Source organism: Fukomys damarensis, unplaced genomic scaffold, assembly GCF_012274545.1.
Source record: "Fukomys damarensis isolate Sample0158 unplaced genomic scaffold, DMR_v1.0_HiC HiC_scaffold_35, whole genome shotgun sequence".
In the NCBI taxonomy this organism is placed as follows: domain Eukaryota; kingdom Metazoa; phylum Chordata; class Mammalia; order Rodentia; family Bathyergidae; genus Fukomys; species Fukomys damarensis.
In genome coordinates this window covers 57,769,689-57,793,290 of record NW_022900947.1, presented here as the reverse complement: position 1 = coordinate 57,793,290, position 23,602 = coordinate 57,769,689, and the positions used below count along the sequence as shown (strand labels likewise).

Here is a 23,602-nt window from a genome sequence, read left to right as displayed (position 1 = left end):
AAAAAAAAAAAAAATTTTTTTAGTTGTAGCTCCCTTGTAAAAGGGCTTACCCAGCATGTGCAGTGCCCTGAATTCAATCCCTAGTACCCTCCAAAAAAACCTTAAAACTTCAGAAACGAAAGTAAATTCCTAGCTCCTCTTAGGGCCAAGGATTAAACTATATAATATAATCCAGCTCTGTTAACATTACCAAAAGGCCAGCCCCACAGGTTAAAATATTGAAGCCCCTAGATTCTGGCATCCTAAGACATGGTCACTCCTATATACAGTGGCCCCTTGAGTTACATCTGGCCTCATTTGTAACATGCAAACTATGTAGGCATACAAGCAACTTGGGGTACAACCAGAATTCTGGTTTTAACTTACAGCCAAAGTCTTGAGTTATGACCCAAATGCCGGTTGCTTGTGACTCCAGATGTTCTCAGGTACAGATTTAACTAACCTTCAAGAGTTCTGGTAGAAACATGACAACATCCTTTCCTTTGTGGATTTAGGTGAGAAATCCTGGGCCAATGTCTCTCTAAGGACACTTAGATATTCCTGGAAGAAAGTTATATAGGAAAGAGACTTTGCAGACAATTGACTGACCATCTTGAGTTACAACCAGCCCTTGGGAATGAATTGAGTTCCTAAGTCTTGGGTCCAGGATATTGCAACTTACCTAGAGCCCAGGGTTTCCCTTCTCTTCCAGACCAGTAGAGCTTAGATGAAATGCTGCTCTGTGATTTAGATTCCTGGCATTGTGATGTGTGCTGTAGTCCCAGCTGGTGGAGACTGAGGCAAAAGGATCCTTTGAGCCCAGGAGTTCAAGTTGAGGTTGGCCAGCAAAGGAAGATTTCATCTCAAAATGAACAAGATAAAACTCTTGCATACTTTTCTATTGGTAGGAATCAAACCCAGATCTTCCTGCATTCTCTACCACTGAGCTACGCCATACCCAGCAAATTGTATTTTTTTAAAAAGCCCCCTCCCTTTGAAGACTAGACAGAATTAGCTCCTGCCATTGGACAAGAAATCCAGTGAAGTCAAGAACCCAGTTAGGATGTACCAAAATTCTCATACATCTTTTGGATTATTGATTTTCCCCTAAACATTTCCTGTTCCTTTATCAAGACATTTGTATCCATACAGGTACAGTACAGGCAAAATACCAGTTTCATTTAGAATTTTGAATTGGGAAGCTTACTATATACCTAGAGTCACAATGGCTTTACTTTGATGATACATTGTTTTAACACAGACTTCACAGTCCTCTCCTCTCCCCTCATACTTACCTATTTCATCAAGTCAGAAGTAGAGAGGGTTGGAAATTTAGCTCGGTGTCCACTACCTGCTTCGCAAACACAAGATTCCAAGAGTTCTATCTGCGGTACCAAAAAAAAAAACTCAGAAGTAGACAGGAGCCAGGCTTGGTGGCCCTGGGAAGGCTGAGGCAAGAGGCATGTTTGAGGCCAAACTGCACTACATAGTGAGATCCTGTCTCAAAAAAGTAGACAAGAAAAACAGAGGAGGCCTTGCTGGGGCTCAGGCAAAAGAAACACATTTTCTGAGGATAGGAACTTATTCCTTAAGGGAGAATGAATTGAACCGCACATGCTCAGTTTCTTTCAGACTCACCAATGAGAGAGGACTCTTCCATGCCACTGGGAGTACTGGGGAAAGGTCACCCATTAGTGTCATTGAAGGAATCCAGCCCCTTTTATTGAGACAGTTTCTTACTATGGTTCAGGCTGTCCTTGAACTGCCTCAGCCTTCAAAAGCTGGGATTACGGGTGTGGTCCACCACCCTTGACCTTCAGATTTTTTCTTAGCCTGGTGTGGTGGTGCATGCCTGCAATCCCAGCAGTGGGGAAGCTGAGGCTCCAATTCAAGGCCAGCCTGGGGTGCACAGTGAGTTCAAGGCCAGACTGAAATACACTGCAAAAGCTTGACATAAAATCATATATACATACCTACATCTTTTGAGATGTTACTGAATGTTTAAATATATTCTCAAGTTTTACTCCGAAGCTAATATTTTCACTTTAACAAATAGAGACAATAAATAGTTAAAGTAAATTAAAAATTACTGTCTTCCTGCCACCTTGCCTGCCTTTCCACCCCTGAGATGCAGTATTATAGTCTTTTTATTTGTAGCTGGCAATGATAATCTCAGCTACTCAAGAGCTCATACATTTGAGGCCAGCCTGAACAGTCTAGGGTGACTGTCTCAAAATACAGTTTAAAAGTGTTGGGAGTATTGTTCAGGGGCAGAATGCTTGCCTACCAGGCATGAGGCCCTAGGTTAACCTTCACTACCTAAAGCTTTTTACCTTTATACTTCTACAAATTGAAACCCTTAAAGAGTACCCTTTCTCTATAAATCAGATTAATGGTATAGTAGTATGCATTCTCTCCCATGAAATAAATGTTGAATTGTGAGCATTTCCTCATGTGCAGATTATAATAGTTTAAAGTACTGCTAAGTAGTCTATAAATGGATACTGTTGGTAATTTATCCTTCCCCTCCCATTAATGACTACCTACTTTACATTTATTGCCATTTTAATCAGTTTTGCAACTCCTCATTTAGGTAACCATTTTATAGAATAACTTCTGAGGATAAACAGTGTAAAGTTTTTATTGGAGGTTTAAGTTTTTAATAAAATGCAAGGATTTTTACCTGCAGCAGTACTAGAACCAGTTTTTTCTAGCTTGTGCTGATATGATATCTGTTCTTTCTGCACTGTCTTTTTAATTTTGCCAAGGACAGGGATTTAGCTCAGGGGCATGCTCCTGCCTCTCAAGTGTAAAGTCCTGACTGAATTTGATCCTCAGTACTCTTTTTTAGTACAAGGGACTTGGGACCTTGTGCTTGTGAGGCAGGTGGCAGAACCACTGAGCTAAATCCCCAGCTCAAAAATTTTTTTTCTTTGCCAAATTCATGAACAAAACTGGTACAGTAGACCCTCAAGTTATGACTGTTTTGACAAGTGATCAACTTTGGTTATGACTGGAATACACTAGGAAAGTTATTGGTGTTCTTGGTAAATGATGTATTTTATACAACCTATTATTATGAGAAGGTTAGCTGAGGGGTGGTTTGGAGGCTCAGAATGCATTATGGGTATTTCTCTGATTTTTTATGGAAAAAATAGTCTTGACTTACAACCAACTCATGTTACAACCAGCCCTCACAAATGAATTGAGTTCATAAATCAAGGGTCCACTGTATCTGTTACTTCTTTAATAATAGAGCTACAGTATGTATCTGTTATCATTTGCCCATATTAAAATATTTTATCTTTGATTTGATCTTTCTACTTAAAAACTAAGATTGTCTCTTTAGAGGGGTTTGAATATGATCTAAAACAATGAACTGAGTCTCTTGACTTCGTATTTCTTTTTGTTTGTTTTGGTACCAAGGATCGAATTTAGGACCTTGTACTTGTAGCAAGGCAGATGGTGGAACCACTGAGCTAAATCCCCAGCCCCTTTGACTTTGTATTTTGTAAAGTTCTGGTCCTCTCAGGATAAAATGACATGGTGACAACTTTTTCTCCAGAGTAAATTCCAGTGTTAAATTTGTGGGGTTTTTTTCCCCCATACTATGTATTAGACTGAGGGCTTTCCCACTGAGCTACATCCTCAGTACCTTTTGTATTTTGAAACAGAGTGCCTAGCTAAATTGCCTATACTCTGGTGAAATTTAAGAGCCTCCTGCTTCAGCCTCACCTTACTTGTCTGTTTCCTTTGTTACATTTGTTTTAACAGTTAAGGGAAGAAAGCCGGAGGCTGGCATTGGCTGCCAAAAGAGAAAAGAGAAAGGAGAAGAGGAGAAAAAAGAAGGAAGAACAAAGAAGAAAACTAGAAGAAATTGAAGCCAAAAATAAAGAGAATTTTGAACTCCAAGTTGCTCAAGAAAAAGAAAAACTTAAAGTTGAAGGTATTTTCTGTAAACAGGAATCTAATTTGTTCTATGTAATACATTCTGGTAAAAATTGTATTTTATCTCAGTCGCTTAACAGAATTTTAAGCTACTGAGCTCTTAAGAGATCGTGTACTTTTTTTTTCCTTTCCTCCAATTTTTTATTTGACTTTTTTATTCCTTCCTTAAGCGAAGAGATGTCCTCTCCTCATGCTGCCCAAACTCATCTCTAACCCCTGTTCTCAAGTGACCCAGTCCCCTCATTCTTAAAGGTAGCTGGGACAACGGTTGTGTCCTACCAGGCCTGTCCCCCGCCCCTTTTTAAATTTAATTTAATTTTTTTTTTTTGAAACAAGGTCCTTTTATATAGTTCAGGCTGACCTTGAACTCACTTTTGAGCTCAGGATGACTTCAAACTTGGCAGTGATCCTCCTGCTTTAGCTTCCCAATTGCTGGGATTGCAGGTGTGCGCCACCACACCCAGCTGTCACATAGATTCTTAAAATATTTTGGTCACATGTTCTATCTGTCTTCTCTCTTTTTTGAAGCAGTGTTCATGTAAAGCTGATACATTATTTAAATTCACCTATATATACTTGAGTATGTATAACTAACTACTTATACTTTGAACAGTTCAGTCATATCTGCCCCGTTATCTATGACTGCTGGAATGACTGATAACTTTGTATATTAGTAGTAAAGTAACTCCTGGTTTTGTTGTTTTCTTCAAGTGCTTAAAGCTAAATAGAACTTGCTAATTGAGCATTGCTACTTTTACAGAAGAGCCTGAAGTCTTGACAGAGCCTCCAAGTGCCACAACCACTACGACCATAGGTATATCTGCAACCTGGACGACTCTGGCAGGCTCCCATAGTAAAAGAAATAATACCATAACTACCACCAGTTCAAAGAGGAAAAACAGGAAAAATAAAATTACTACAGAAAACGTTCAAATTATATTTGATGACCCACTACCGATTTCATACAGTCAGCCAGAGAAGGCGAGCGGGGAGTGCAAGAGCAGCAGCACTAGTGAGAGTGGGGACAGCGACAACATGCGGATCTCCAGCTGCAGCGATGAGAGCAGCAACAGTAACAGCAGCCTGAAGAGTGACAGCCACCAGCCAGCTGTGGCCACCGCCTCTGTGACCACCAAGAAGCAGCCATCCGTGCTGGTCACCCTTCCCAAGGAGGAGAGGAAGTCTGTTTCTGGCAAGACTTCAATGAAGTTAGTTCCACTTTTTATATTTACTGTTTTAGAGTGTCGTCATAAACACTGTCTGCTAAACTTTCGGTAAAATAAATGAAATAACTATTAGATAAATCAAGTTAATTTTATTACATAGATAATTTCTTGTTGATTGTTAAACTTATGAAAAGTACTAATTGTAATTTCACGAGGTTTTTATGGTTTGGTGTTTTTTGTTTTGTTTTGTTTTGTTTTTTGAGACAGGGTCTCACTGTGTTTTAGCCTGGCCTTAAACTTACTACTTGGCCCATGCTGGCCTTGCACTTACAGTGATCCTCCTGTCTTAGCCTCCCAAGTGGTGAGGTTTCATGCTTGTGCCACCACACCCTGTCACAGGGTTTACTAATTGTGATTCAGCTCAGCTAAATTTGTCTCCAGTGTAATATTGAGGAAAAAGTGGGCATAGTGGTGGTGCACACCTGTAATCCCATCAGGGGTGGGGGTGAGGTAAGAGGATTCCCTTGTGTTTGAGGCCAGCCTGAACTACTACATAGTGAGACCCTGTCACAAAAAGAAAAGAGGAAAAGTGAAAAATAAGGTTCTCATTTGTTTACCGTATTTAAAAAGAAATCTAGGATTTAATGCTTACAACTGTCAACAAACATTTTCCTTTATCCTCTCAGCATAAATGTACTAAATGACATTTAAACTCATATTCTTTCATTGTTTCGTTACTTAACTACAGAAAAACATAAAATTATGTAATAGAGTACCACTTTAAAATTTTGTATCTGTTCTCTATTTAATGTACTTTTTTCCCTTTTGTTAAAGATTGTCAGAGACTCTCAATGAAGGGACCAGCAATTCTCTGTCTACTTGCGCAAAATCTGGCCCATCTCCCCTTTCCTCTCCAAATGGGAAATTAACAGTAGCAAGTCCTAAGCGTGGGCAAAAGAGGGAAGAAGGATGGAAAGAAGTTGTAAGAAGGTGAGTGATTCATTTATTCTTTCCTTTCCTTTTCTTGTTTTTTAGACAGGGTCTTGTTGTGTAGCCCCACCTGGCCTCAAACTCGTGGTGATCCTCCTGCTTCAGCCTCCCAAGTGCTGGAATGATAGGTGTACTCTACTTGCCCAGCATATTTTTCTCATTCTTTTTATGTGCCAATTTTCCCAATGAACTTTTTTTTTTTTTAACCTCACAGTTAAATTCTTCCTTCCGTTCTCAAGGTTGGTAACTCATGGTATGAGGCTGAATTTACCAACAGATGCAACCTTGCCATATTTCAATTTGGAAAAAAATTAAGAAAGATATGACCCAGTTTAAGCCATTGATGAACTTATTTTTAAGAACTTTTTAGAAAATCTATTTAAAAACTTATTTGAAAGAAGACCTCCATCAAACCAGACTTATTTCTGTTAATCCCCCAGTGTACTATAGTTTTCGTTTGGATATTGGACCCAGCTTCCTCTGCTCTCTTTGTCTTCCTCTTTCACGCACACCTTGGACCCGTTCCCATGTCCCCTCTCTTCTGAACTGCATGTATTTTCTATACAAGAGTAAGGCGATTCTGCTATTCCCGTGTCCTTTGTTCATTTAATCTCTGTGAATAATGATTGTCTACCTTTGCAGCAAAACATCTGTTTAAAATTAAAATTTAGCTTTGCAAGTGTTAGATGGATTTTGCTTTTTTAAAAATTCCTGTAGGTTTTCTTTTTTTTTTTTCTTTAGGACATTACCAAACATTGCTTGGCAAGTCTGTATATTTGTGAATAGTTGTTTTAATACAATTAACTCTTAGAATACAGGATGGTAATTTCATTATCATTCTTGTTATATATTAGAGAATTTTTAAAAGAATGAGTAAAACACTGAAAGTGCCCATAAGAGGCCTTTCTTGATGCTTTCAGGCTGGATTTGATCCCTGGCCAGCATGTTTTAACAGTGCCGTTTTAAAGCATTCAGGGCATAATATTGTAGTTCTCACTTGGTTACTTGTGGGGTCCATATGTGTGGCAGAGCTCGGCCTGTCCTGTTTGCTGTCAGCACTAGCACAGTGCTTGTCTCTGCAGTGTGTGCTTTCCAGACAGAAGCGAGGGGTGATAGTCAGGAGAACAGAGTCTTAGACAGCGAGAGGAGAACCCATGGTAAAGCCTGCCTATGTGTCTTACGTGTTCATCTGGAATGAGAGTAGGCACAGGAAGATTATTTAACAGCAGTCTGTTCTGTGTATAGAAAATATTTTTGTAATGCCCTTTCCCCTTATTTAAAAAAAAACTGATATTCATGCTTTGTGTTATTTTTCTAATTTATTTTTGAAACTTCTAAATAGATCAAAGAAAGTATCTGTCCCATCAACTGTGATATCCAGAGTGATCGGAAGAGGAGGCTGTAATATCAATGCTATTCGAGAGTTCACTGGTGCACATATAGATATCGATAAGCAGAAAGACAAGACGGGGGACCGGATAATAACAATAAGGCAAAACTTTGTTTCTTATGTTTTTCATTTTTATTGCACTGTAGCTTAATGAAATACAGCCCTTTCAGTTTTCAGTGAAACTTTGCATTAATGGTGTACTTGTTTTAAATGGAAACTTGATGTGTGTTTGAGAAGATGCCAACATGGTTTTCTAGCTGATAGTTTTATGGAATGTTTTTAAGAGTTTAATAGATTCTTTTTTTCTTTTGCCTTCAGAAACAAATTTATTTGAAGAGTTTAACAGACATTTTGTATGTGTATATAGTATAAGATTAGATTATCTTTTCTATATGTAAACTATTCATAATGACATTGGGGAGCTGTGAATTGAAATTAGGGCTCCATGCATGCTAGACAAACACTCTACTATGGAACCACATTTCCAGCCATTTTGTTTTACTTTTTATTTTATGACAGGGTCTCACCAAGTTACTTACACTAGGCTTGAACTTGACCTCCTGAGCAGCTGAAATGGGCTTATGCCACTTAATTGGCTCATATGACATTCTTAAAATCTTGAATTTTGTTCTGAGACTTGAGTGCATTTCCAACACATTTTAAGCAGTGGGATTTTTTTTTTTTTTTTTTAAGCAATGGGTTTTTTATTTTGTTTTGTTTTGTTTTGTTTTTCCTGAGACAGGATTTCCCTTTTTACTTCAGGCTGGCCTCAACTTCCAGGTGATCCTCCTGCCTCAGCCTCCCAAGTGCTGAGATTACAGGCATGCACCACCACACCAAAGCAGTGCACAGTGGGTTTCTTTCTCTCAAATTAACCTTTCAGATTGTAGCCTTAGAATTTGATTGTAGCCTTAGAATTTGAGAATAAGCATAGATTTAAATATGAAGTGAAGATTTAACTTCTCTTGAATGACATAAAATTTGTGTGTGCCAAAGTATCTTGAAGAATCAATAAATAGAAATGATAAGTTTTGAGTATTTTTCTTCTGTAGGTTTCTCTAGGCCTTTTCTTCCTTCCTTTCTTTTTTGTTTGTTTGTTTGTTTTAGTTTTTGAGACAGGGTTTCACTATTAGGCTTGCCTTGAACTCACAGTGATTATTCTACATGAGCTTACCAAGTACTGAGATTACAGGCATATACTAATCTCACCTGGCTTCTTTTTCTGTGTGTGTGTGTGTGTTTGTACTTTATACACCATCTCACTTTTTGATTAGGCCAGACTTGAACTGACTTTATAGCCTAAGTTGGCCTCCAACTTACAGTGATCCTCCTGTCTCAGCCTCCTGAGTGCTGGGATTATAGGCATGCGTACATGTCCACTTTGTTTTGTTTTTTGAAGATGGCCTCTCACTGTATATTCCCATTTCTATAGTTATGTAGCTCAGGCTTAACTCAGACTTGAGGCAGTCCTCCAGCCTTAGCCTCCTGAGTGCTGAGAGCACAGGTGTGCACCACCATGCCTGGCTCCATAAGATTTTCTTAAAATCAAATATTTTGTAGCTGGGGATTTAGCTCAGTGGTTCCACCACCTCCCTTGGCAAGTGCAAGGACCCGAGTTCAATCCCTGGTACCAAAAAATTAAGTAAAGAAAGTATTTTCTTGAAGATCCAACATTAGAGTTTGATGTTATGGCCATTTGTTGGCATTATTAGCATTCCTAACTTATTTTGAGATGTCTTCCCAGGGGACCTATTAATAATCACAGATAGAGTACTACTAATGAGTGGGTCATCTCAGATATCAGGATTTAAGTTAAAATGGTATTTTCTCAGCTGCAGTGTCTTCCTTCTTTACTTGTATTGTTTGAATTTGTTATTTTTGTTGTGCTGGGTGTTGAACTCACCCAGGGCCTTGCACGTGCTAGTTGGAAACCACTCTCAATAAGCTGCACCCCCAACCTCTCTTGTTTTGTTGTTAGTTCTGATCAACAATCATAGCAACATTATTGATTACATAGAATTTTTTTTTTCCCTATTGAGGATTGAACCCAGGGCCTTCGAATTGAGTGCTGCATGTTGACCTTCTCTTTTTATTTTTGAGACATAGTCTCGCTAAATCTCCAGGTTGCCAGGCTGGGCTTCAACTCCTTGAACTTCCTGCCTCACCTTCCCAGAGTGCTGGAATTGGTGTACACCACCACACTCAGCTTACACACAATTTCATATATAATGGGTTTTCTGACTATAAAGTATTTTATAATAGGAAAATGATTTCTTAGCCTAAGAAAACAATAGTAAAATGAATTTGAGAAAAAGTATTCCTCTTACACATATAGTATTAAATGGGGATAGTTAATAGCTTTGTTTGCAGGATTTCTGAAAATTGGTCAGAAGATTGTTGCTTGAGTGTTGTCTGTTCCCTATATATGTTTGTCTACACACACCCCCACCACACACACGCGTGCAGGAATGAAAGTAGGCTTTATCTTATTAGAAAGGAAGGGATATTCGGCCTAATTTTTTTGTTTTGGTCAACATACAGGGGTGGCACTGAGTCAACAAGACAAGCAACTCAGTTGATCAATGCTCTGATCAAGGATCCAGACAAAGAAATTGATGAACTTATTCCAAAGAATCGTTTGAAAAGCTCCTCGGCAAATTCCAAAATAGGGTCATCAGCACCTGTCACCACTGCTGCTAACAGTTCCTTAATGGGAATTAAAATGACTACAGTAGCTCTGTCATCAACATCTCAAACTGCCACAGCACTCACTGTGCCTGCGATTTCTTCTGCATCCACTCACAAAACCATTAAGAACCCAGTGAATAATGTAAGGCCTGGTTTTCCAGTTTCTCTTCCATTAGCATATCCTCCTCCTCAGTTTGCACATGCTTTGCTTGCTGCTCAGACTTTCCAGCAGATCCGTCCACCAAGGTTGCCCATGACCCACTTTGGAGGTACTTTTCCACCAGCTCAATCCACTTGGGGTCCTTTTCCTGTCAGGCCTTTGAGCCCTGCCAGAGCTACAAACTCGCCTAAGCCTCACATGGTGCCTCGCCATAGCAATCAGAATAGCAGTGGTTCTCAGGTGAATTCAGCAGGTTCTTTAACTTCAAGTCCAACAACAACAACCAGTTCATCAGCTTCAACGGTGCCTGGTACATCTACAAATGGCAGTCCAAGTTCACCTTCTGTAAGAAGGCAGCTTTTTGTCACAGTTGTGAAGACATCTAATGCCACCACAACAACAGTCACAACCACAGCAAGCAACAATAGCACTGCACCCACAAATGCCACATATCCTATGCCTACTGCCAAAGAACACTACCCAGTATCATCCCCATCTTCCCCATCACCACCAGCCCAACCAGGAGGGGTTTCTAGAAACAGCCCTTTGGATTGTGGATCAGTGTCTCCAAATAAAGGGGCATCTTCCTCTGAACAGGAAGCAGGTAGTCCACCAGTAATAGAAACAGTAAACAATAGACCTCCACACAGCAGTTCTGGGAGTTCCTCAGTTCATTCTACTCATCAACAGCCTCCAGGATCTGTTTCTCAGGAGCCAAGACCACCTCTTCAGCAGTCTCAGGTTCCTCCCCTGGAAGTTAGAATGACTGTTCCTCCACTAGCAACAAGTTCTGCTCCAGCGGCAGTGCCTTCTACTGCCCCAGTGACTTACCCTATGCCTCAGACACAAATTGGATGCTCCCAGCCTCCTAAAATGGAAACCCCTGCTATTAGACCACCCTCTCATGGCACATCTGCCCCTCTCAAGAATCCAGCTCCAGTGCAAAGTTCATCTGTTGCAGTCCTTAATGTCAATCACATCAAAAGACCTCACAGCGTTCCCTCCTCTGTCCAGCTACCTTCGACCTTAAGTACACAAAGTGCTTGTCAGAATTCAGTACATCCAGCCAATAAGCCTATTGCTCCCAATTTCAGTGCCCCTTTACCATTTGGGCCCTTTAGCACATTGTTCGAAAACAGCCCCACTTCTGCTCATGCCTTTTGGGGAGGATCTGTTGTTTCATCTCAGTCAACACCAGAATCTATGCTTTCAGGAAAATCCTCGTATTTGCCAAATTCAGATCCTTTACATCAGTCTGATACTTCCAAAGCTCCAGGTTTTAGACCACCATTACAGAGACCCACTCCAAGTCCCTCAGGTGAGTTTCTATTTTCTGGCTAGTACTTATTTATACCAGTAATATGAAAACTGTAGCTTTCCAATATTTTGCAGTGTGATTGGTCTATATGGACAGATATTCTCATGGGCTTCACCATCTGTTTCTGCCCCTTGCCTGGTACAGAGAATTGTACCCAGAGTCTCATGCATCGTAGGCAAGCACTTTGCTGCTGAGTTACATCCCCAGCCCAGGAGTGTTATTCAGTTAAATCGTGAACTGTTGCATTGTGTAGGTTGTGTAGTCATGTTTTGTTTTATTTTGAGACAGGGTCTTGCTTTGTAAGTCAGGCTGGCCTTCACCTGTTCTGGTTTGTCACCACCAACAATCCTCCTATCTCAGCCTTCCAAGTACTATGATTACAGGCATGTGCCACCATGCCTGGCAAGTGATTTTTTTTTAAGCATTTTTGTTTGCTGGGCATAATAATGTACCCCTCTAGTCCCAGCACTTGGGAGGCTGGGTCAGGAGGATCACTGTGAGTTCAAGGACAGCGTTAACTGCATAGCAAGATCCTGTCTCAAAAAAAAAGAAAAACCAACTTTAAAAGTTACAATGAACTGAGTATTAGTATGGTATTTATCCAAGCACTCAGGAGACTGAGGTAGGAGGATTGCTGCAAATTCAAGGTCATACATAGCAAGACCCTATCTCAGAAATGCCATAAATAAGAAATTTTAAAAAAGACTAGAGACATAGCTCTGCGCAGAGGCCCTGGGTTTAGTCACCAGCACCACTAAATAAATAAATCAATCCCAGTACCATACCACTAAATAAACAAGTCTTAGTCTAGCTAGCTACACTATAAGTCCTAACAAGTATTTGTGACTACTGTCTACCATATTGAACAGAAAAGATATAGAAAAGTTCCATTAGCATAGAAAGTTCTGTTTCACAAGACTTAAGGGGCTGTGGATTTAGCTCAGTGGCACCACCCCTACTTCACAAGTTCAAGGTCCTGAGTTTGATCCCCAGTACAAAAAAAAAAAAAGCTTTACATGTAAAAGATCATAAAAGTCTTTTATTACAATTTTTTTTAACTTTTTACTTTGGAATATTATTAGATCTAGAGACAAATTGTTTAATTCTTCCTTCTTCCCTGTAAATAAATAACATAACCATGATACTAAAGCTCAGAAATCAATGTTGGTACAGTTCTGGTAACTGGGCCACAGATGTCTCATTTTTCCAGTAATATTGAAGTGTTCCACCTAGGGTAACAAGTTGCATGTAGAGTATTTGTATGACCTTTTCACAGAGTTAAATGCCAGTCCATGTGAGTCAGCCAAATTGTACCTGTTTTGTGTTTTACAGTATAAAACTTACTTGTTTGTTTGTTCGTGATCAGATCTTGTTGTGTAGCGCGGGCTGGTCTCAAACTCCTAGCTCAAGTGATCCTAGGCACACAGCATGCTGCTAAAAATAGTGTCACAAGGGTGCAGTAGCTGTGCATGCATCACACCCTGTAATCCCAGTACTCTTGAGAGGCTAAGGCAGAAGTGCAAGTTCAAGCCCAGCCGGGACAATCTAGGGATTTATTGAGACCCTGCCCCAAAATAAAAAATAAAAAGGAGTCATGAATGTGGCTCAGTGCAGAGGTCTTGGGTTTAATCATCAGTTTTGACCCCCTCCCAATATATATACGTATGTGCTGTGTAATAATAATGTGTCCCAGCACTCAGAAAGCAGAGGCAGAAGGAGCACTGGGAGTTTGAGGCCCACCCAAAATGAAGTACGTGGTAAAACTCTATTTCTGAAAACAAAATAATGATGATGATGACCATGTGTGACTCAGAACTTATGAAATTCAAATTTCAGTATTCATAAGGAACGTTTCCTTGGGCCAGGGATTTAGCTCAGTGGTGCCGCTGCCCTCCTCACAAGTGCAAGGTCCCAAGCTCAATCTCTGGTACCAAAAAAAGGAAAGAAAGAAAGTTCTTTAACCTCATTTGTGTTGTGGGAGATACAATATTCTGGGATAGAAATCTCCAAGTTTAATGGGAACTCACTGTTATCTTTGCCCACTTCTGTAATGTGCAGATGTAATAAATAGTAAGTACTTATTTGCTGGGGATTGATTGAATATTTTTATATTGTGAGAATTTTATCTTGTGCTAAAATAATACAATTGATACAATTTTTTAGTTTTTAAAAAATTGCCATGTGCTAAGGAAATGCTTTTAAATTTCATTTTTATTATAGTAAGAATTCAATCAGAATACTTTGTTTCCAAAAATGTGATAGTTCAGATGATGAGTTTAGAAAGGCCAAAATGAATATTCAGTGAAAAGACAAGGAAGTTTTTATTTTGTGAAAAGATTTTAAAAACAAAAGGCTAGCTTTATGAGAGTGGGACTATGGTGCGAGGAGTTGGTTGATTAGAATCAGAATTATTATTGAAGCTTAATATTAAGAATTTATTGAAAGATAATATTGCTAGATGTCATTTAGAATTTAAAATATACATCTCATCCTTTCTTTCATTTCATAGAAAGCATTTTTTTCCCTAAACATCTTTGGGATCCTAATTTTCATTCTTTTTCCTGATTCATTTTATGTTCCTTATATATTTTTCTGATTTTCTTATATATTTTTCTTTATTTGCTTACTAACTTTTGTTATGTACAAAACATCACCATTTATATTTTAGTCTTAACTGCTTTTATAGTATTTTTTTGAAAAATGTTTTAATTGCATAAAAATTCAAGAAACAAAATAAAACCCAAGCCAGGCGTGTTGGCGCATGCCTGTAATCCCACCACTCGGGAAGCTGAGACAGGAGAACACTGTGAGTTCGAGACCAGCCTGGACTACATAGTGAGTTCTAGATCAGTCTCAACTACATAGTGAGACCCTGTCTCAAAAAACCAAAAAAAAACAAAAAAACAAAATAAACAGTAGTTTACTCCTTTGCTTTATGTTTTCCACTCAGGGTAGGGATGTAGCTAAGTAGCACCCGCCTGCCTTCCTGGCAAGCATGAGTTCCTGAATTGAGTTCCCAGTACCAGAATAATAATAATAATAATAATAATAATAATAATAATAATAATAAAAATTAAAAAATACATATCCACTCATTACTATCTTTTCAAGCCAGCCATGGCAGTGCATACCCTTAATCCCAACACCCTGGAAGGCTGAGGTCCAAGGCAGGAGGATCACAAATTTGCCCCAGCCTATGCAATTTAATAACTTAGTGAGAACCTGCCTAAAATAAAGAATAATGAAAAAATAAGGCTGGGATGTACCTCAGAGCAAAGTCCTGGGTTTGATCCTCACAACTATTTTTTTAAAATGCCTTCTTAAGTCCTCTTCTGCTGCTCTCTCTGCTTTTTATTGCCTCTTACCTGTCTCATCTTTCCTTCCTCCGTGTCCCCCCTCTTTTTGTCCCTAATCTCCATTTTATTATCTGACTTTTATCAAATTATAAAATAAGGCTGGGATGTACCTCAGAGCAAAGTCCTGGGTTTGATCCTCACAACTATTTTTTTAAAATGCCTTCTTAAGTCCTCTTCTGCTGCTCTCTCTGCTTTTTATTGCCTCTTACCTGTCTCATCTTTCCTTCCTCCGTGTCCCCCCTCTTTTTGTCCCTAATCTCCATTTTATTATCTGACTTTTATCAAATTATGACAAGGTGGGTATCTTTTTTTTTTTTTTTTTAACTTTTTTTGGTTTTTGTTTTCGTTTTTTTGATGCTGGGGATCAAATGCGTGCCCTTGGCACTTGTGAGGCAGACGCCGAAACCACTGTGCTAAATCCCTGGCCCTTGTTACTGTTGTTTTGAGACAGGGTCTTTCTGTGTAGTGCAGGCTGGCCTTGAACTCTCATGATCCTCCAGCCTCAGCCACCTGAATGCTGGATTACAGGCATGTGCCACGTGCCTGATGACGAGGTGGACTTCAAACACTGATACTTTACTCCTGAATACTTTGTCATGCATCTTCCCAAGGTAGAAACGTTTGCCTTCCCAACTGCACTGCTGTTACTACACTCAAGAAACATATAATTAATCATTTTGCTACTCAACACCCAGTACCATTATCCCAAATATGTCCTTATGCCTCTGTGTCTTTTTCTTCTTTTGGTCCAAGATCCTGTCAAAGTTCATACGTTCTTTTTGGCTGTTATGTCTGTTTGGTCTTTCTGGCTCTAAGGCTTTATATTACCTTTGTTTGCAGTTTTTGACATTGAATCCATCGAGGATTCTGTATGTCTTAAATTTCACATTTTCACATTTTTTCAGTTTATGATTAGATTCAGATTAAACATTTCTGCAAAGAGCAGAGGTTATGTTTGAAACTCATACTGCATTGTATCGGTAGTTACTCCAGTGACAGATTGCTACATTGTTAGTTGTGGAAAGGCTGCTTAGGGTAAGAAAACCATGTTTTTATTTATTTATTTATTTACTTACTTATTTATGAGACAGGGTCTCATTATGTAGTTGAGACTGACCTGGAACTCACTATGTAGCCCAGGCTAGTCTCGAACTCACAGTGATCCTCCTGCCTCAGCCTCCCGAATGCTGAAATTCACCCAGCCTGAGAATACCATATTTTTGTATCACCGAAGCTTTTCTAGAGACTATTTCTTTTCCCCTAAGGTTCTGTTTTGATTTTGTTTTTTTCTTTCTTATTGCTACATTCCCAACCCTTTTAAAAATTTTCTTTTTAATTTTTAGAATCTCGTGGTAAGTTACACAAGTAGGTTGGTGTTAAATTTGTGCTACTCTTGCCTCACTTCTTGAATTGTGGGCATATGCGATCATGCCTAGCTCTTACATTTTTTTATTTCTCTTTATTGGTACATTTTAGGTATACATAATGCTAACATTCATCATAGGGAATTTGAACCTATATTTTGCTTCTTTTTTTCCCATTCCCCTCCTCTCCCTTTGACACCTCTTCCCCTCCTTTAAAAAGTTTTGTTTCCATTTTTTTCCTTCTATTATTATTTTTTTTCCTCCGTACTGGGGATCAAACTCGAGTCCTTGTGCTTTCAAGGTAGGCAGTGGAACCACTAAGCTAAATCCCTGGCTCTCTATTCTTTTTTTTTCTTCTTCTTCTTTCCTTCCTTTCCTCCTCCCCACTTCATATGGCTCCTATAATTTCTTTTTCTAAAATAAGGAAAATTTATTTTGAGAAAGATAGTTTCTGTCTAAGAGTGAAAGAAGGTAGACCGGAAAATGTGTTGCCCCTGGCTCTTATAATTTTTAAAGGATAAAATTTTTAAATAACTTCTTGGCCCTAGGCCTGTTTAAATTCTGAATATTGATATTATAGCTACATGTGGTCTGTAATAGCTAACAAAAGACCAAGTATTAAATATAAAAGTATTTTGCTTTTTATAGTCTGCCTGCCTGCCTTGCTTTCCTTCCCTTCCCCTTTCCCTTCTCCTTTTCTCTCTCTCTCCCCCTCCCCTCCCCTCCCCAGCCTAGGTGTTTTTTGTTGTTGGTGGTGGTGGTGCATTTTAGGTATACATAATGATAACATTCATCATAAGGAATTTGTACCTTTCCGTGATATATCTTGCTTCTTTTTTTCCCATTCCCCTCCCCACCCTTCAGCCCCTCTTTGCCTCATTTACAAAAGCTTTGTTTCCACGTTTTCTTTCTGTTCTTTTTTTTATTGTCCCTTCCTTCCTTATTGTCTTTACAAAATGAAGAAATGACAACTAAATGGACTGAAAGAAATAACCAAGTTTTTTTTGATAATTAAAATAATTTGGGGTTTATTTGAGACTTTTTAGAATATTAGCTTTGTCTAATTATTTCTACTCTTATAAGCTATGATGGTTTTCTGCATTGTAGGTATTGTCAATATGGACTCGCCATATGGCTCTGTAACACCTTCTTCTACACATTTGGGAAACTTTGCCTCAAACCTCTCAGGAGGTCAGCTGTATGGACCTGTAGCACCACTTGGAGGAGCACCTGCGACTGCTAACTTCAATAGACAACATTTTTCCCCGCTCAGTTTGTTGACTCCGTGTTCATCAGCATCCAGTGGTAAGTGCTATATGTGTAATTCCAAGTGAAGAATTTCCAGAGCTCTTTTCAGAGTTTAGAAATAAATCCAGGGCCTGACTCCTCCTGTTTCCACTGGGCTATATCCCAGTCCCACATGTTTCTTTGAAAAAAAAAAGGTGTTAGCGTAGTGCAGTAGTGTACACCTGTAATTCCAGGTACTTGAGAGGCCGAAGGCAGGAGGATCAAGAAAGGGCCAACTGGGGGATATAGAGGGTGCCTGTCTCAAAAAAAAAGGTTTTAGGTTTTTGGGTTTTTTTTTTAATTAAATTTTATTTTATTTTATCCCATTCCCCCCCAGCCCTCCTCGCTTCCATAATTACAAAGGGATTTTTTGTTGTTGTTGGGTTTTTGGGTATGATGCTGGCCCATAGCGTCATGCCTGCTGGACAAGAGCTCTACCACTGAGCCACATCCCCAATCCACATATATTAATTCACTTTGTCCCTGTATATGCAGTACTGGGAAGTGAATTTGGGGGCTTTTCCAGACCTTTTCTTTGTTTTTATTTTTTGTTTTTGAGACAGGGTCTCACTGTAGTTCAGGCTGGACTTGAGTTCACTATGTAACCAAGGCTGGCCTTGAATTTGGAGTGATCCTCCTGCCTCAGCCTCCCCAGTACTGGGATCACAGACTGGGCCACAATGCCCAGCTCTCCAGACCTTTTTATTTTATTTTGAGAAAGGGTCTTGTTAAATTGCCCAGGAGTACAGCGATTATAGGCATGTACCATTATGTGTTAGCTTTTAGTTTGAGAATATAAGTACTAAGGAGAAAGAGTTCCAGTTTTAAAAAATGATAAATAGCCAGGCATGGTGGTGGACGCCTGTAATCCCAGCACATGGGAGGCTGAGGCAGGAGGGTGAGTTCGAGATCAGCCTGGGCTATATAGTGAGTTCCAGGTCAGTCTCAATTACAAAGTGAGACCCTGTCTCCAAAAAACAAACAAAAAATGATAAATATCATTCTTTCTGTCCACCTTGAAATTCATCTACTATATAAATAGCACAACTAATTTCACATCAGATGTGGGTTCTTAAGTGTCAGATTTCTGAAGCAATGGTTAAGATTTTCAAATTAAGAAATAGTAGTTACCAATTTGCAACTCAGCTTGAATTAGAGAACTTTGTAGTAAAGTTAGGTGTGTGTTTTTTGTCTATTGGTTATCCTTTGGGAGGGAGAGGCACAATAAAGATCTCAAATTGCTACCAAAGAAAAAAAAAAACATTGGGCCAGAGATTTAGCTCAGTGGTTCTGCTGCCTGCCTCACAAGCACAAGGACCTGAGTTTGATCCCCAGTACCCCCCCCCATAAATCAAATTGCTATCTCATATCTCCTCCATCTTTTAAATTGCCAGGTGTTTTTCTGGCTAGTAATGATAACTGAAAGAGCAAAAACATTCAGATATTTAAGAAACACTGAAAGTACATTGTTGTCTTAGTTACTTTCTTAATACTGGCACACAATACCCAATATACCTAAAACTTAAAGGAGGAAAGATTTGTTTTGACTCTCAGTTTGTAGAGGTTTCAGTCCATAATTGGCTAGCTCCACTGTGGAGGCAGCATGGCAGCGAAGAAACAGTCCATGGCATGACAGTCAGGAAGCAGAGAGGGATCAAAGAAGGAGGAAAGATATATGCCCTTTCAGGCAGAGCCCGTAGTGATCGAGTTTCACCTTACAACATCATAGCCAGCTATCTGCTCAGTCTGGCATTCTAAACATTTGCTGTACCCCTCATACCTAAATTGCCCTGTGGGGCTTGAGCTCAACTGTCAGATCCACCCTGAAAGGGGTGAGATAGTTGGTCTCCCAACTCTAACCCCAGAGAGCAGCTGCCTGAGAACTGCCTGAGTCATTGTTGGCCTCCGCCTGCAGAGATCTCTGCAACCTCATAGCAGGGATACCTACTTCTTTCCAGAGAAGGCCTCCCTACAGCTGGAATTTCTTCAGCAGACTTGCAAGGGGCAAGAATTACCCATGCCTGACCAAGACAGTGGCTACCAAGGCTGGAGGAGGAACATTGTCTTCTTTGGGTGGATGTGAAATACTGCCCAGGTACCCCAATACAGTTTGTTCCTTCTGCTGGAGCTGTTCCTGGAAGCATCCAGGAGCCTGGTGAGGAAAAAATGAAGTTGTTGACTGAGGAGAGAGATGCCACTTGCTCTGGAAAAACAAAGCCCTTCCTCCATCTGTTGAGGAACCTGTGGAAGAACAGCCTGGGGGGACCAAGCCAGTGTAGTTGATGACTCTGACATAGAACATGACCTTCCCTTTTCTGCTAGACTGGCTTGGGGTAACAGATTGATAAATTTCATTTTGGGAGGTTTATCCAGTGACCTGGAAACAAGTTCTGATTCAGAAGGTGAAGGTTGGGATGAGGAAGCTGAGGATGATGGTTTTGATAGTGATGGCTCCTTGTCAGAATCAGACCATAAACAAGACACTGAGGGACTTCACCTTTGGAATTCTTTCTACAGTGTAGATCCTTATAATCCCCAAGACTTTACAGCAACAATTCAGACTGCTCCCAGAATTGTTCCTGGAGAACCTTCTGATTCAGGGAAGGATTTTTCTGAGAAGTCTGATCTAGAGAACTCTTCCCAGGCTGGAATCTCTCCTGAGACCCTTGAGTGGGGTTCTGCGGAGAAAGATGACTGGGAATCCAGTGCAGATGAGGCAGAATCTCAAGCTGTAGAACATTTTCTACAACTTATGATCTGTACAACTTTTTAAATTTTACAGCTTGCTTTCACACATCTGAAAAAGATTTGAAAGACTGTCTTGATGACAAAATACCACCTTTGATGACCTTCTGTGAGTGTTGAGGCTTACTTTCTCATGAAGTGCAACTATTAGGGTGCCAAGATGAGTGTTCAGATTTGCTATAGCATGAGATTATCTCTCTAGAAAAACACATATCAAAAGAAAGGTAGCTTTACTTGAAGAAGTTAACTGAGTATATAATACTAGTAAGTGGTGATGAGGATTGCAAAGGACCATGGAATGGATTTGCAAGGGATGCATGCAGGTTCTTGAAACAAATTCAAGAAATGAAAGATGCTATTGAATATAGCTTGACATTTGAGCACAGAGAAATAATGTTTAAAATTTAATAGACTTCAGGAAACATGCTTCAGAGAACTTAATGTCTTCCAGCAATATTGAATTGACAGCCTGTCACCCACGCATACTCTACCTCTTCCTTGAGAAGTTTCTTTTAAAAATGAATATTGGGGGCTAGGGTTGTAGCTCAGATGCCTACCTGGCAAGTATGAGGTCCTGAGTTGGATCTCCAGTACCAAAAAGAAAAAAAGAAGAAGAAGAAGAAGAAGAAGAAGAAGAAGAAGAAGAAGAAGAAGAAGAAGAAGAATATTGGCGGCTGTCCTTTGGATTTTGACTGGTTTTTTGAGACAGGGACTCGCTATATAGTTGAGACTGACCTGGAATTCACTATGTAGCCCAGGTTGGTCTTGAACTCACAGCGATCCTCCTGCCTCAACCTCCCAAGTGCTGGGATTACAGGCATGCACCACCATGCCTGGCTCCCTTTTTTTTTTTTTTTTTTTTAAGAGGAAATTTAACTTGAATCCAGTGATCTATCTGGCTTAGTATTTTTTGGTAATATGTCCCACACAGAAACTGCAGGTTTGAAGCCAGCCTTAGTTAGATGTAGTTTTAGATGTGCTTTCCTTGCTTGAGATGAAAAGGGGACCCTTTGAGTTGTTGATTTTGCACTTTCAAAACTTGTTTTCTTGGGAACAATATTTACAGGCAGGGCTTAAGGCCCATTTTCAGTTCCAATTTAAATTGTGCATAATTGTGCAAAAATTTTGGCTCCTCCCCCAACATTCTGAGATTAGTGGGCTTTTCTATATTTTTTCTATATCTTTCTGTATTTCTATATATTTTCTGTATTTTTCTGTGTTTTCCTATATTTTTAAAATTTCATTGATTTAGCCTTTCTACCTTAAGGCTAAAAATATAATCATGTATATGTTGCCAACTTAGTCTATTGTCTTGTGTCACTTTTTAAAATTGATTTTTGTTGGGCCGGGTATTTATTTAGCTAAGTGTTTCAGCCACCTTCCTTGCAAGTGCAAGGACTCAAGTTCAAGCAGTGGTACCCCCCCAAAAAATTTTTTTATTGATAGTGTATGGTTAATTTCTCTTTCTACATTAAGTTCTACTTAGATTTCCAAGGGCTATCACAGTATACACATGTGTTGTACTCTCTGGGAGTTTGGGGAAACTATCTTCCTGCCAAATTTTAAATATCAAATATATATGATTTCTGTGCACACTGTTCTTTGAAGAGGGTCCTGAATATGTTATTTTTGTTCCTCATTTAATATAGCTTTGTATCTTTCAATGGGTACAAATTGTAAAACACTCCAGAAGAAGTAGTAATTATTTTATACGCATTTGTTTTTTAAACTGAAAAGCTTATAACTTTATAAGAGGAAGATAGACATTTCAGAGTAGATTGGTTTTGTTGTATATGTGCAACAGAAAATCAGTGTTACTAATGTGCCTCAGCACTGTCACTTTTTAAACTTGACAGAGTGACACTGTAAACTTGGAACTGGACAGTTCTGGATTTTCAAGTTTGAATGTAGAATACTAATTTCAGTTAATATCCAGGTTTATTGTGTTCTACTACTTTAACAATGAGAGAAGAAAAGACAGGCTCATGCTTTCAGGAAAGGGGAAACTACTAGAAAGTCTTAATATCTTTAGCCCAAAGTTTACTTTTGAATCAGAGTCTTAGTATTGACTGGTAGTTAGTTTATGTAGTTAGATTTCACATGATGTGTAACTGTTGAGGGAATGTTAGCCGCCTCTTGAATGGCCTGTTTTTCCTCCATGTGTCTCCTGCTATAGGCAATGGAAAACAGTACAGTACATGACCACTTCATTTTCAAATTATTTCTGTGTGAGAAGGCACATTTCATTAGTTGTGCCAGCAGGTTACTACTTCAATTTATAGTCTACCTTGTCATTATCTTATTTTGTCTGCTCTAAGAGCTGCCTCCCACATTAGGTTCGTTCATTGCTACATACACTGGGAGAGCAGCACCATAACCGTTGGTCAGATTTTTGCAAGCCCTTATTCTGTGTATTTTGTGCACCTCCACTTCAGGCCTCTTAGAGACTGCTTCAAGAGTGGTTTATACCATGGAAACAGTCTGGCTCCCAGCTCCAGCTGTGTTACTTGGAAAGCACCATTAGCCTTGCAAAAGCTGTGTGACTGTTCGGAGGCATTCTTTTCAAACTCCCTGGAAGCATGCTATTTTGTTTCAGAGAGTTGGGTTGTATTTTGTGTTTCTGAAATCCAGCACCTCTGTATATTGGAAAATAATGGGACATCTTCATATTCACTGGACTTCGGAAAATTGTTTCCTTGAGAATCCACCTTTACAACCTAAGGAGTAAACCTAGTTTAGGAATTCTTGCCTATACACCACCCTCCTTTAGAAATGATCAGATAGTGGGACTGGGGATTTGGCTCAATGATTCTGCCGCCTGCCTCACAAGCACAAGGGCCCAAGTTCGAGCCCTGATTACCCGCCCCCCCCCAAAAAAAAGACAGATAGTGATGAGGAGGAATAGGGATTTTATACAGTTGGTCCAAAAGGTGAGGGGGGAATGGACGTTGCTGACATCCCAACTCTGAATGTTCAAGTGACATCCACCCCTTATCCCACAGTCCCTGCCAATTTTAAAAAGCAAATCCTGGGTGGTTTTAAGTAGATACTGTATGCAGTCTAGTCTTGTAATGGTGTTTTCAGTGTCAGTGTAGCCTGGGAAAGGGAGTGTACAGACAGGTGGAATTTGCATTTCTGAGTAACAAAATGAGGTGACACTTCTTCCTGTGTAACTTGAAATCAAAACTATCAGATTTTTATATATATATAT

General features: G+C 39.5%; 1 protein-coding gene, 1 long non-coding RNA gene and 1 pseudogene across 5 annotated transcripts in view; 2 read left to right on the top strand and 1 right to left on the bottom strand.

Annotated features, from left to right (window-relative positions):
- Window positions 1-543, bottom strand: part of LOC104853056 — a 4,259-nt gene extending 3,716 nt beyond the window's left edge. Inside the window, exon 1 of the long non-coding RNA XR_777672.3 lies at window positions 367-543. This is a non-coding gene — a long non-coding RNA (uncharacterized LOC104853056). The remainder of the gene's footprint in view (window positions 1-366) is intronic.
- Window positions 1-23,602, top strand: part of Ankrd17 (ankyrin repeat domain 17) — a 154,654-nt gene that overhangs the window by 104,347 nt on the left and 26,705 nt on the right. For all 4 annotated transcript variants that reach the window (XM_010610877.3, XM_010610875.3, XM_010610879.3 and 1 more), the window contains 6 exons: window positions 3,754-3,925; window positions 4,688-5,135; window positions 5,928-6,083; window positions 7,426-7,575; window positions 10,015-11,639; window positions 17,467-17,664. In XM_010610877.3, coding sequence (XP_010609179.1) covers window positions 3,754-3,925; window positions 4,688-5,135; window positions 5,928-6,083; window positions 7,426-7,575; window positions 10,015-11,639; window positions 17,467-17,664 — 2,749 coding nt within the window. The remainder of the gene's footprint in view (window positions 1-3,753; window positions 3,926-4,687; window positions 5,136-5,927; window positions 6,084-7,425; window positions 7,576-10,014; window positions 11,640-17,466; window positions 17,665-23,602) is intronic.
- LOC104853062 lies at window positions 18,742-20,851 on the top strand (annotated as a pseudogene).